At 35.8% G+C, this 13,609-nt stretch overlaps 1 protein-coding gene across 1 annotated transcript; it reads left to right on the forward strand.

Moving 5' to 3' along the window:
• Positions 1-806: 806 nt before the first annotated feature.
• LOC118976378 (barrier-to-autointegration factor-like) lies at positions 807-1,265 on the forward strand. The gene has a single exon (XM_037030845.1). It carries the CDS (start codon positions 828-830, stop codon positions 1,128-1,130), a length of 303 nt encoding a protein of 100 aa, XP_036886740.1. The 5' UTR covers positions 807-827; the 3' UTR covers positions 1,131-1,265.
• Positions 1,266-13,609: the final 12,344 nt, after the last annotated feature.

Here is a 13,609-nt window from a genome sequence, read left to right on the forward strand (position 1 = left end):
TCTTGTATTTTATAGAAAAAAAACTAAACAGACTTTGGCCAACCCAATACTATCTATCACATTAGGGCTTAAGGTTTCAGCATATGAATTTGGGGAGCAAACATTTAGTCCATAACATGACCAAACACAGCCCCCAAATATATGAAGTAAAAAAGACATGATTGAAGGTAGAAATATTATACAATAGTAGTTGAAGACTTTAATACTCCACTTTATTATCAACAAGACAATGAGACAATATCACTAAGGATATAGAGGATTAACACTATAAACCCACTGGGCCTAACAGACACTCTACCCAATAACAACAGAGTACTGATTTTTTCTCAAATGTACATAGAGTATGCGCCAAGATAGATTATATAATAAATCATACAGCGAGTCTTAATACATTTTAAAGGACTAAAGATATATTGTTTCTTTATGAATCAAAATAAAATGAAACTAGAAATGATAGTAGAAAAACAGGACATTTCACATACATATGGAATTAACACACCTTTAAAAGTCAATGCATTACAAAAGATAACAAAAATAAAATGAGAAAAGTCTTTGATATGAATAAAAGTGAAAATACAACATACAAAGAATTATAAAGTACAGTGAGCCCAGTGAATAACCTAGAAATCAACAGATGTGGAAAGTCCACAAACACGTAGATATTAAACATACTCATAAACAATACAAAAAATGATCAATCATAAGAAAAATTAGAAAATATCTTGTGACAAATAAGAACGTGACATACCAAAATTTATAGGATGCATCAAAATAACTGCAAAGAGGGAAGTTTATCACTGTAAACATTTACATTAAAAAAAGAAGAGATGTTACGGGAGCTGGAGCTGCTGGTGAGCAGGACCTGGTCTGGAGCACAAAGGAGATTAATTCTGATCAAGACGACAACCTCTAAAAAGCACCAAGATTTTGTAACAGAGCCCATGGGGGAACAGCCAGTGGAGAACATGGCTGGGATTGGTGAAATCATTGGCAAGAAGCTGGAGAAAAAGGGCTTTGACAAGGCCTGTGTGGTCTTTGGACAGTTTCTGGTGCTAAAAAAAGATGAAGACCTCTTCTGGAAAAGGCTAAAGGACACATGTGGCATCAATGCAAAGCAGTCTTGGGACTGATCTGCATGCCTTTGAGAGTGGTGTGATGCCTTCTTTTGACACTCTGGGGAGCCCCCAATCCCTAACCCCAGTCTTGAGTCTCCAGTTTGCATCTGAGTTGGGGCTCCACCCTTGTCCTCTACAAAGGAAATGATTGCTGTCTACTCACCTCTGGTCCTCTGGGTCCTCTGGAGGAGGTCCTCTGGGTCTTTGGGGAAATTCTCTCATCTCACCATTTCAACTTTTTTGGAATTCTTGCTCTTACATGCATCTTCCTTCTCCTCCTGCCAGTTTCAGGTCAATAATTATCAACTTTTCTGAGTGGATTCCTGGTCCCTTCCCTGATTCCCACTTTCACCTCTGGTTCATTTTATACTATTTGGCTTCTTTTTTGCCAAAAAAAACCCCTGTCTATATAGTTTTTTTTAATCAATAAAATCAATGGCCTTCAAAAAAACAGAAGACCTCAAATCAATACTTTAACTTTATATCATATGAAACTAGAAAAACAACAAAAACCCAAAGCTATCAGTTGATGGAAATAATTAAGAGCATATTTAAACAAAATAGGGAATTAAAAAAATTAAAAACCAACAAATATAAAAATTGGTTCTTTGAAAATATCAGCAAAATTAATAAACCTTTAGTTACAGTGACAACTTCAAAGAGAGCGACAGAGTTCTGGCTGGGTGGCTCAGATGGTTGGAGCATTGTCCTGTGCACCTAAAGGCTGTGGGTTTGATCCTCACTCAAGGCATATATCTAGGTTGTTCGATCCTGTATGAGGGCATATACAGGAGGCAACCAATATTTATCTCCCACATTTATGTTTTTTTTTATGTCAGCATTATTTTCTCTCTCTCCCTTCTTCTCTAAAATAAATAGCATATCTTTGGGTGAATATTTTAAACAAATAAATGAGACAGAGAGAGAGAACTCGATGTACTGAAATCAGAAGTGAAATTAGCAACTTTACTATCAGTTTTACAGAAACAAAATATTATTAGAGAATACTACAAACAATTTAGGCCAATCAAATTGGTAACCTTGAGCCCTGGCTGGTGTAGCTCAGTGGATTGAGTGCAGGCCTTGATAACCTTGATAAATGGACAAACTTCTATAAATACACAAACTACAAAAACCAACTCAAGAAGAAACAGAAACTATGAACAGATTAGTAACAACAAAAATCAGTAATCAATAAGATCCAAAGAAAAGTCCAGAACCAGACAGTTTCCCTGGTGAATTGTACCAAACATTAAAAAATAATTAACACCATTACTCCTCAAACTTTTTCTGAAAACAAATTGCAAAGAATACTTCCAATCTCAATTAATGATGTCAGCATTAACCTAGTATCAAAGCAAAATAAAGATACTACAAGAAAAAAATCTATAGGCCAATACCCATTATGAATATAAATTCACATTTCTCGAACACAATATTATCAATAATAATATGCTAATAAGTTCAGCAGCATATTAAAAGGATTATATACCATAACAAGTGGAATTTATCTGCCTTGTGGAGGTTAGATAAAAGTATTATGCTACATTATTAGAAGGCAGAGCAAAATTATATGGTTTCATCAAATGTTGCATAAATATTTTAGAGCTAAAACTATAAATCTCTTAGAACAAAACATAAATCTTTGTAACCTTGGATTAATGGTTTCTTAACATAGCAAAAGCACAAACAAAATAAATGAACTTCAAAAATAAAAACTGTTTGTAAGCAGACCATTAAGAAAGTAGAAAACCTACAAAATGGGAGAAACTGTTTTCAAGTTTCTGATAAAGAACTTGTCTTAATCTTGTTGAGCTGCTATAACAGAACATCACTGCTGGTGGCTTATAAACAACACAAATTTACTTCTCTCTTCTGGAGAATAAAGTTCATCAAGGCACTAGTACATTTAGTGTTACGAGGGCCTGCTTTCAGATTCACAGATGCATATCTTTTCGCTGTGTCCCCACACAGTGAAAAAGACAGGGAGCTCTCTGGTGCCTCTTTGATAACATCATTAAAGAAATGGAAACCAAAACCACACCCACTGGGATGTTTATAATCTAAATTATATACAATAACAAGTATTGGAGTGGATGTAGGGAAATGGAAACCCTTATACATTGGCGTTGTGAATGACATGGCCATGGTGGAAAACACCTTGGCAGTTACTCAAAAAGTTAGGCATACTACAACCTGTGACATAGCAATTCCACTCATATACCCAAAGAAATGAAAACATATGTCCACACAAAAGTTTTTTAAAAATGTCCATACCAATGGCCTGTGCTGGCAAGCCACACAGAGCTGGGTTTTTGTAACTGTGTCTTCCAGGCAGGCTTCTGTTCAGGATTCAGATGAGTGTGTGCTGGGCTCTGTGACTGCATTACAAAGAAGCAGAGCCAAGAGGAGAAGAACCCTACCCCTTACAGGGTGCCAGCACCACACCAGAGGCTTTTTGAACCACTCCTGCCAGGTCATGGATACCCCCAATGAGTGCAGTTCTGTGAGGGAAGGAAGAGCAACTCGGAGTAGAAACATTCAAAGGGGGAGACTCAAGGGAGACCAAAATTCTGGGATCCAGAGGCCTCACCCACTGCTGTACTAGAAGCTTTTCTCTCACCAGTTTGAGGAAGGGCTGGGTGGGGACAGCATCTGACATTGGTTTACAACAAAGAAACTCTCAAGAGGCCTAGGACTGGCACAAGTGGCCAGCTGTGGACAACACCAGAACAAAATCCAACAGGTTTCAAACAGCAATATCCAAAGGGTGATTGCAGAGCACAACAATCTGCTGAGGCTAATGCCATATACTTCTAATCTTATTCTTTTGTTTCATTTTTTCTTTTCTTCTCTTTCTTATATCTCATATGCTCTCTTTTCTTACTCTATTTCTCTATTTTTTCTTTTAAAATTATTTTTCTTTTCCTGAGCTTTATTGTTAAGGTAGAGTTGTCTCCATTCCCCAATTACCCCTCTACCCCGCCCCACCAACTCCCACCTCGCACCCTCAAACCTATCCCCTTTGGTTTGTCCATGGGTTCTTTACACATGTTCCCTGAGGACCCTTCACCTCTTTCCTCCGTTATCTCCCTCCCCATACCCCTCTGGCCACTGTCAGTTTCTTCTTTATTTCAGTGTCTGTGGTTTTATTTTGTTCCTTTGTTCTGTCATTATTATTATTAAAGTGCAGTTGTCTCCATTCCCCCCCACCACTACCTTCTGACCCACCCATCACCACAACCCATCCTTGATCCCACCCACTTTTGCTTTGTCCATGTGTACTTTATACATGTTCCTTGACAACCTTTCCCCTTTTATCCCTATTATCCCTCCCCCCTCACCTCTGGTTACTGTCAGTTTCTTCTCTATTTCAATGTCTTTGGTTGTATTTTGCTTGATTGTTTGTTTTGTTGATTATGTCACAATTATACCTGAGATCATATGGTATTTCTCTTTCACTGCCTGGCTTATTTCACTAAGCATAATGCTGTCCAGATCCAACCATGCTGTTGCAAAAGGTAGGAGCTCCTTCTTTCTTTCTGCTGCATTGTATTCCATTGTGTAAATGTACCATAGTTTTTTGATCCACTCATTTACTCTGGGGCACTTAGGTTGCTTCCAATATTTGGCTATTGTAAATTGTGCTACTATGAACATTGCAGTGCAGTCTCATGAATTGGTGTTTCAGGATTCCATCAATCCCTTTGGAATTGCTGAATCAAAAGGCAGTTCCATTTTTAGTTTTCTGAGGAAATTCCATACTGTTTTCCACAGTGGCTGCACCAGTCTGCATTCCCAATAACAGTGTACCACAGTTCCCTTTCTCTACATGCTTGCAAGCACTTGTTTCCTGCTTTATGATGGCCATTCTGACCCATGTAAAGTGGTATCTCATTGTGGTTTTAATTTGCATCTCTCTGATGGCTAGTGAAACTGAGCATCTTTTCATGTCTCTGGACCCTCTGTATGTCCTCCTCGGAGAAGTGTGTGTTGAATTCTTTTGCCCATTTTTTAAATTGGGTTGTTTGTCTTCCTGGAGCGGACTCATGTGAGTTCTTTATATATTTTGGAGATCAAACTCTTATCCAAGGTATCACTGGCAAATATGTTTTCCCATACAGTTGGTTCTTTCATGTTAATGCTGTTTTCTTTAGATGTGCAGCTTTTTATTTAGATGAGATCCCATTTGTTTATTCTTTCCTTTATGTCCCTTGCTATAGGTGACATATCAGCAAACATGTTGCTGTGTGGAATATCTGAGATTTCCCTGCCTATGTTCTCCTCTAGGACTTTTATAGTGTTGTGACTTACATTTGTCTTTTATCCATCTGGAGTTTATTTTTGCATATGGTGTAAGACCTCCCAAAGCCATTTGTTGGAGAAGCTACTTTTAATCCATTTTATGCTTCTACCCCTGCCAAATTTTAATTTACTATCCAGACATGTTTTTTTTTCCGAATTGTTTCATTGATCTGTGTGTTAATCTATGTGTCTGTTCTTATGCCAGTACCAGACAGTTTTTTAAATTAATTTTTTTAGACAGGGGAAAGGAGGAAGAGAGTAGAGAAACATCAGTGTGTGGTTGCCTTTCATGCAACCTCTACTGAGGACCTGGCTCGCACCCAGGTACATGCCCTGACTGGGAATCAAACCTGTGATCCTTTGGTTCCCAGACCAACCCTCAATCCACTGAGCTACACCAGCCAGGGCCAGACTGTTTTGATTACAGTGGCCTTTTACTATGGATTAATATCAGTTATTGTGATGCCTCCTACTTTGTTCTTCTTTCTCAAAATTGCTGCAGCTATTCAGTGTTGTTTATGATTCCATATAAATTTTTGAAATGTGTGTTCTATATCTGTGAAATATATCATTGGTATTTTAACAGGGATTGTGTTGAATCTATAAATTGCTTGGGTAGTACAGACATTATAAATTGATGACATTATATTAATTGTTAATATGATGATGTTAATCGTTTCAATCCATGTACATGGTATATGCTTCCATTTATTTGTGTCTGCCTTAATTTGTATTCAGTGTTGTATAGTTTTCTGAGTACAGGTCTTCTAAATTCTTGGTAGGTTTATTCCTAGGTACTTCATTTTTCTTGCTATAGCATATGGGTCATTTTCCTAATTTTTGTTTCTGATGTTTCATTGTTGGTGTACAAAATGTCTTAGACTTCTGAATATTGACTTTGTATACCACTGTTTCCCAAATTCACTTCTTAGGTCGAGTAGTTTTTTGGTGGAGTCTATAGAGTTTTATAAATACACTATCATGTCATCTGCAAAAAAAAGAGTTTTACTCCCTCATTTCCTATTTGCATATTTTTTATTTCTCTTTCTGGTCTAACTGCTATGGCTGGGACTTCCAATACTATGTTGAATAAAAATGGTAAAAACAAACATCCTTGTCTTGTTCCTGATTCCAGTGGGAAAGCTTTTAGTTTTTGCCTATTGAGTATATTGGATGTAGGCTTCTCATGTCTGGCCTTTATTATGTGGAAATACACTCCTTCTACTCCCACTTTACTGATTTTATCATAAATGGGCACTGTACCTCATCAAATGCTCTTTCCGAATCTATTGATATGATCATGTAATGTTTGTCTTTCCTTTTGTTTATGTGATATATTACATCTATTGATTTGTGAATATTGTACCATTCTTGCATCCATGGGATGAATCCCACTTGGTCATAGTGCATCATCTTATTTGATGTATTGCTGGATGCAGTTTGCCAGTACTTTCTTGAGGATTTTAGTGTCTATGTTCATCAGCGATATTAGCCTATAGTTTTTTGTTTGTTTTGTCTTTGTCTGGCTTGAGGATTAGAATGATGCTGGCCTCATAAAGAGTTTGGGAGTAAATCCACCCTCTTGGATTACTTGGAACAGTCTGAGAAGCTTAGCTCTTCCTTAAATGTGTTATAATTGTCCTCTGAAACCACCCGGTCCAGGGCTTTTGGGTGCTGGGTGTTTTATTTTATTACAATTTCAATTTCATGAGCTGCTATTGGTTCCTTCAGGGTTTCTGCCTCTTCATTCAATTTTGGAAGATTATATGTTTCTAGAAGTTTGTCCATTTCACCCAGGTTTTCAAATTTCTTGGCATACAGATGTTCACAGGAATCCTTACAATCCTTTTTATTTCTGTGGTATCAGTTTTAATGTTTCCTCTTTCATTTCTGATTTTATTTACTTGGTTCCTCTTCTGTTTTTCTTGATGGGTCTGCTTAAAGTCTTATTGATTTTGTTTACTTTTTCAAAGAACCAGCTCCTGGATTTATTAATCCTTTGAATTTTTCTTTTCAACTGTATGTCATTAACTCTGTTCTGTTCTTGGTTATTTCCTTCCTTGAACTTGCTCTGGGCTGTCTTTGTTGTTGCTCCTCCAGTTCGTGTAGATGTGGTGTTAGGTTGTTTATTTGAAATGTTTCTACCTTTTTTAGGTAGGCTTGTATCACTATGAACTTCCCTCTCAGCACCGCCTTCGCTGTATTCCGTAAGTTTTGAACTGTTGTGAGTTCATTTTCATCTTTTTCCAGAAACTCTTTTATTTCTCCTGTGATCTCATTCTTAACCCATTCATTGTATTTTAAAAAATATTTATTTATTTATTTATTTATTTATTTATTTATTTTTAGAGATAGGAAGGGAAGGAGAAAGTGAAACATCAATGTGTGGTTGCCTCTTGCATGGCCCCCACTGGGGACCTGGGCCAAAACCCAGGCAAGTGCCCTGACTGGGAATCAAACCTGCGACCCTTTGGTTCACAGCCCGCGCTCAATCCACTGAGCTACACCAGCCAGGGCCCATTCATTGTTTAATAACATGCTATTAAATCTCCATGAATTTAAGTGCTTTTGAGTTTTTCCGTTGAGGTTGGTTTCTAGTTTCAATCCCCTGTGGTCAGAGAAAATGCTTGATATGATTTCAGTATTTTTAAATTTGTTGAGGCTTGTTTTGTGTACTACATGTGGTCTGTCTTTGAAAATGTTCCATGTACATTTTGCATGTGTATTTTGCTTCTTGGGGATGAAAGTTTCTCATATATGTACCAGTTAAGTGCATTTCTCATATATGTACCAGTTAAGTGCATTGTTAAATGTCACAATTTTTGGTTTTGTTTGGCAGGTCTATCCATTGGTGACAGTGGGGTGTTAATACCCCCTATTATAAGTGTGTTGCTGTGTACATATTTCCTGAAGTCTCCCAAATTTTCCTTATATATTTGGGTGCTCCTTCATTGCCTGCATATATGTTTATAATATTTATGTCCTCTTGATGAATTCTTTCCTTGAGTATTGTGAAGTGTCCTTCTGTGTCTCTTCTTATGGCCTTTCTTTTGAAGTCTACTTTGTATAATACAAATATTGCTACTACAGCTTCTTTCCTATTAACTTGCTTGGAATATTTTTTTCCAACCTTTCACATTCAATCTGTATAGGTCTTTTATTGAGGTGGGTTTCTTGTAGGCAGCATATGTGTGGGTCATGTTTTGTTATCCATTCAGCTGCCCTATGTCTTTTGATTAGAGCTTTTAATCCATTTACACTTAAGGTTATTATTGACAGGTACTTATTCATTGCCACATTATTACCTTTGTACCTGTGTTCCTCTTTCTCTCACTTTCTCTTCATCTTTTGAAATCAGTCCATTTAGCATTTCTTGCAGTGATAGTTTTATGCAGGTGTACTCTTTCAGCCTTCTTCTGATTGGGAAACTCCTTATTTCACCTTCCACTTTAATTGAGAGCCTCTCTGGGTACAGTAGTCTAGGTTTCAGGCCTTTGCTTTTCATTGCTTGGAATATTTGTTGCCATTCCCTTCTGGTTTATAGTATTTCTGTTGAGAATCAGCTTCTAGCCTTATCAGGGCTCCCTTGTGTGTTACTTGTTTCCTCCTGCCTTTAAGGTTCTGTCTTTAAAACTTGGCATTTTATATATGATATGCTTTGCAGTAGGCCTCTTTGGGTTCATCTTGATTGGGACCCTCTGTGCTCCTTGAACTTGCGTGGCTTTTCCCTTCTCCCATGTAGGAAAATTTCCTGTCATTTTTTTCAAACAGGTTTCCCATCCATTGCTTCTTTTCTTCTCCTTCTAGTATTCCTATAATTCGAATGTTATTGTTTCATGTTGTCTTGCTTCCCTTAAGCTATCTTCATATTTTTTGAGTCTTTTTTCATGCAGCTACTCTATCTGGGTGTTTCCTTCTACCTTGTCTTCCAGCTCACTAATTCAGTCCTCTGCTTAATTCAGCCTGCTTGTAATTTTTTCTAGCATTTCTTCCTTGGTATTGTTTATAGTTTCTATTTCCTTTTTCATACCATTGTAGTTCTCACTCAGTTCCTTCTAGTTTTTCCTAATGCAACTTGTAGGGAGAGTTGCATTAGGTACTGGGAAGTTTACACTTGGAAAGTCTCTCCTTTGTATCCACTTGTCAGTCTAAAATCTATGCAGTACATTCCCATTTAACACCTGGCAGTTTGGAGAATACAGCTTACTTCAAAGCTATTCATGAGCATGAGATTTAAGCAGTACACTAATATTCCAGATCCTAGGGACCTATGACAAAAGTATTTAAATTCAGCATTTCCTTAACTATTAAAGGCACTAAAAACTAGTACTAAAAGCACTCAAAAATAAAAATTCTGCTGGATATTAATTATAACCATAGTAATTAAGTTAATATAGGCAAACATTTTAAAAACCAGAGGTATAGTGTATCTTTGCTCCTACATACCTTAAGTAAATTTCAGTCTCCACCCCATTTACACTGTAATGATCTCACATCATTTCCCTTTTTGTTTCTTTTTCTCTATTCCATACATTTTATAAAATACTAATAGCTACCATTAAGACTGCTAGGCATTTAATATAGGTTATGATAAATTCATGTTAACAGTTCTATGACAAAGGCACAATTTATCTCCCTTTAACATCAAAGAAAAATGACTTCTGAGGGGCTTGTAATTGGTCCATGACAACTCTAGACATTTAGGTTAAAAACCAGAGAACTAATAATTCACGCTGCATAAAAAATGGCTCCCTGGAAATGTTAAGAATGAATGATGATGGGTAAATTTCCACATATATGATCAACTAATTTTTTTTAAACATGTCCTTTTTTTATTTAAAGATTTTATTTATTTATCTTTAGAGGGGAAGGGAAGGAGAGAGGGAGAGAAATATCAATGTATGGTTGCCTCTGCTGGGGACACACAATGTATCGTGTGTCCCCTGCCAGGAACTGGCCTGCAACCCAGGTGTGTACCCTGACTGGGAATCGAACCACGATCATCTGGTTTGCAGGCCCGTGCTCAATCCACTGAGCTACATCAGCCAGGGCTATGATCAACTAATTTTTGACAAAGACAACAATGGTGAAAGGACAGTCTTTTCAATAAATGGTGTTGACACACAAAAGAATAAAATTAGACACTATACATGACGAATAATGCAAAATGTATTAAAGACTTAAAGATCTGAAACCATAAAACTCCTATAAGAACACACAGGGAAAATATTCCCCAACATTGGTCTTCACAATGATTTGTTTGTTTGGTTTTGATACCAAAAACATACATCAAAAGCAAAAATAAACAATTAGAACATCGAACTACAAAGCTGATGCCCAGCAAAGAAACCAGTCAACAAAATGAAAAGGCAACCTATGAAGTGGAAGAAAATACTGGAAAGCTATATGTATGATGAGGGTTTAATATCCAAAATATATAAGAAATACAACTCAACACCCCAAAAATCCTAATTTAAAATGGGCAAAGGACCTGAATAAGACATTTTATGAAAGAAGAATACAAATAGCCAACAGGTATGTATGTAAATAGATGTTCAACATCATTAATTATCAGGAAAATTCAAATCAAAACCAAAAAGAAGTCAAATTGTTAGTACTCCACACCTATTAGAGTGGTTACTAAAAAATGTCAAAAGATAACAAGCATTGAAGAGGATGTGAAAAAAGTAAACCTTTGTACACTCTTGGTAAAATGAGTAAATTGTTACATCCATTATGAAAAACAGTCTAAAGACTCCTCAGAAAGTTAAAAACAGAACTGCCATATGACCTAGCAATCCTATTTCTGAGTATACATCCAAAGGAAATGAAACAACTTCAGTGTCTAGAGAGAGGTGAATTAAGAAAATTGTGTGTGTGTAATATTATTCAGCCTTTAAAAGGAAATCCTGCCATTTTCAACATGAATGAACCTGGAGGACATTAAGCTAAGAGAAATAAACCAGACACAGACAGATATCACATAATCTCACATGTGGGCCCTTCAAAAAAAGAAATGGAACTCAGTAACAGAGAATAGAGAATAGTAGTTACCAATAGTAGTTATGGGTGGATAAAGGGGAGAGATTGATCAAAGGGTACAAATTTTCAGATATAAGATGAGTAAGTTCTGATCACATAATGTATAGCATGGTAACTATAGCTAATAATAATGTATTGTATACTTGTAATTTACTAAAAGTAATTTTCAGTGTTCTCACCACATGCACACACACACACACACACACAAAATGGTAATTATGTGACATAATAGACATCTTAGTTTGCTTGATTGTGGTAATCTTTTGCAATGTATAAATAAATAAAAACATCATGATGTACACTTTAATTATATATCCAATTTTGTCAATCATACCTCAAGAAAGTCGGGGGTAAATGATGGGGAAAAGAAATGTTATATAAGTAGCCTATAAAATGTTCAGTGTAAAATCATAATCATTCTAAAAATTCTGAAAACTGGAAGGACAGTCACCAAATTGCTAACAGTGATTGCACCTGGAAGTTGATTATATATGAGCTGTGACATAAAGAGAATGGTGAATATGAATGGCCACATAAGTAGCACACCTGAGTAGTAATAACTGACAAAAACAAACATCATTTAAATAGTTTTATTATAAAATAGTTTAAATAGACAAAAGATACAGAGATTAAGAACCTACTTATAAACCCATGACCAGCTTTATCAAATTGTAAGAATTGACCATACTTGTTTCTGTTTTGAGGAAATAAATGATTATTTGCATCCTTTGCTCAATCTCATTCATCCTCCTCAGGTTACCACTGTTCTGAATTTGATTATTTTCATGAATATTATACTATTCCTATGTGATATTTAGCAATAGAAAAAGTGTTGATTTGCATGTTTTCAAACATTATATTAATAATGGTACCATGTCATACAAAACTCTCTAATTCAATTTCATCAACTCTCATTTTTGAGAGTTGTTCATGTTGATAGAAGTATAAATAGTTCATTCATTTTAAGTACATTCACTTTAATGGTTATTTTGATTGCTTTCAACTTTCAATCTCACAAACGATTCTGAAGTGGATCTTCAAGTACATGTCCCTGAAAACATGAGAAGACTGTACTAGGCATGTCCAAACTTTTGGTGTCTCTGCACCACACTGGTAGAAGAGTTTTCTGGGCCACACATTAAATTTATTGTGACCACATAATCACAAGAAAAATCTCATGTTTTAAGTAAATTTACAATTTTGTGTTGGGATGCATTCACAGGCATGCTGGGCTGCAGTTTGGACACCCCTGCTAGAAGTTTAAATGTGAATGATGTACCAAAGAGTATCAATATCCTCCACTTTACCAGATATTGCCTAATTATCCTAAACACAACTACTTCCAAATAGTGCTGTATGAACATTCCTATTGCTGTACATCTTTTTAATCATTGGCAAAGTAATGCTTTTGCCAATGTGATGATCTTGAAATAGTTCACTGTGGTTTTATTTACATTTCCCCAACTACTAGTGACACACATAGTGAATTATTCTAATATCCCCAAATCCATTCTTTCTTTACTAATATGATTAATTTTTGTCATATGCAAAATTTCTATAGATAGCTCATATTCAAGAATTTTCTTGCCATTCTTACAAATTCATACTTCATAGATGAATTTCAGAACAAACTTGTGTGAAAATAAAGGGCAAAAAGGCCCATTCAGAAATTATGATTCAAAATGCAGTAAATTGTGAATTAGGAATAACTAGTAGCTTTGTTATCTTGAGTTTCTTCAATCTAGACTATATAATACTCCTGAGTTTACTTCATTATTCTTCAGTTAAGCATAAAATTTAAGCATGAATGTGAAAATTTATGCTTAGATTTAACTATAACACTCTCAGCCTCTGGAATTTAACTCCATGTTCTAGTAGAACATTGTCCTTGTATTGATCATCATTGTCTCCTCATGCCTGAAACAGTGACAGTGCCTGGTAAATAGTAGCTATTCAATATTCACTGAATGAAAATATACATATATTGTGTATATATAATTATAGTATATGTACAATGCATATATTCAGAATATATAAATTCTGTAGTCATATACATACACACATATACACTATATATTTATACAACCTGTAGCTTTCTTCCCTAAATTCCCTTTTGATTTCAATTTTATAATCACTAGATAAAAACA

Source organism: Sturnira hondurensis, unplaced genomic scaffold (assembly GCF_014824575.4).
Source record: "Sturnira hondurensis isolate 20B ecotype Veracruz unplaced genomic scaffold, ASM1482457v3 Scaffold0020884, whole genome shotgun sequence".
NCBI classification, from domain to species: domain Eukaryota; kingdom Metazoa; phylum Chordata; class Mammalia; order Chiroptera; family Phyllostomidae; genus Sturnira; species Sturnira hondurensis.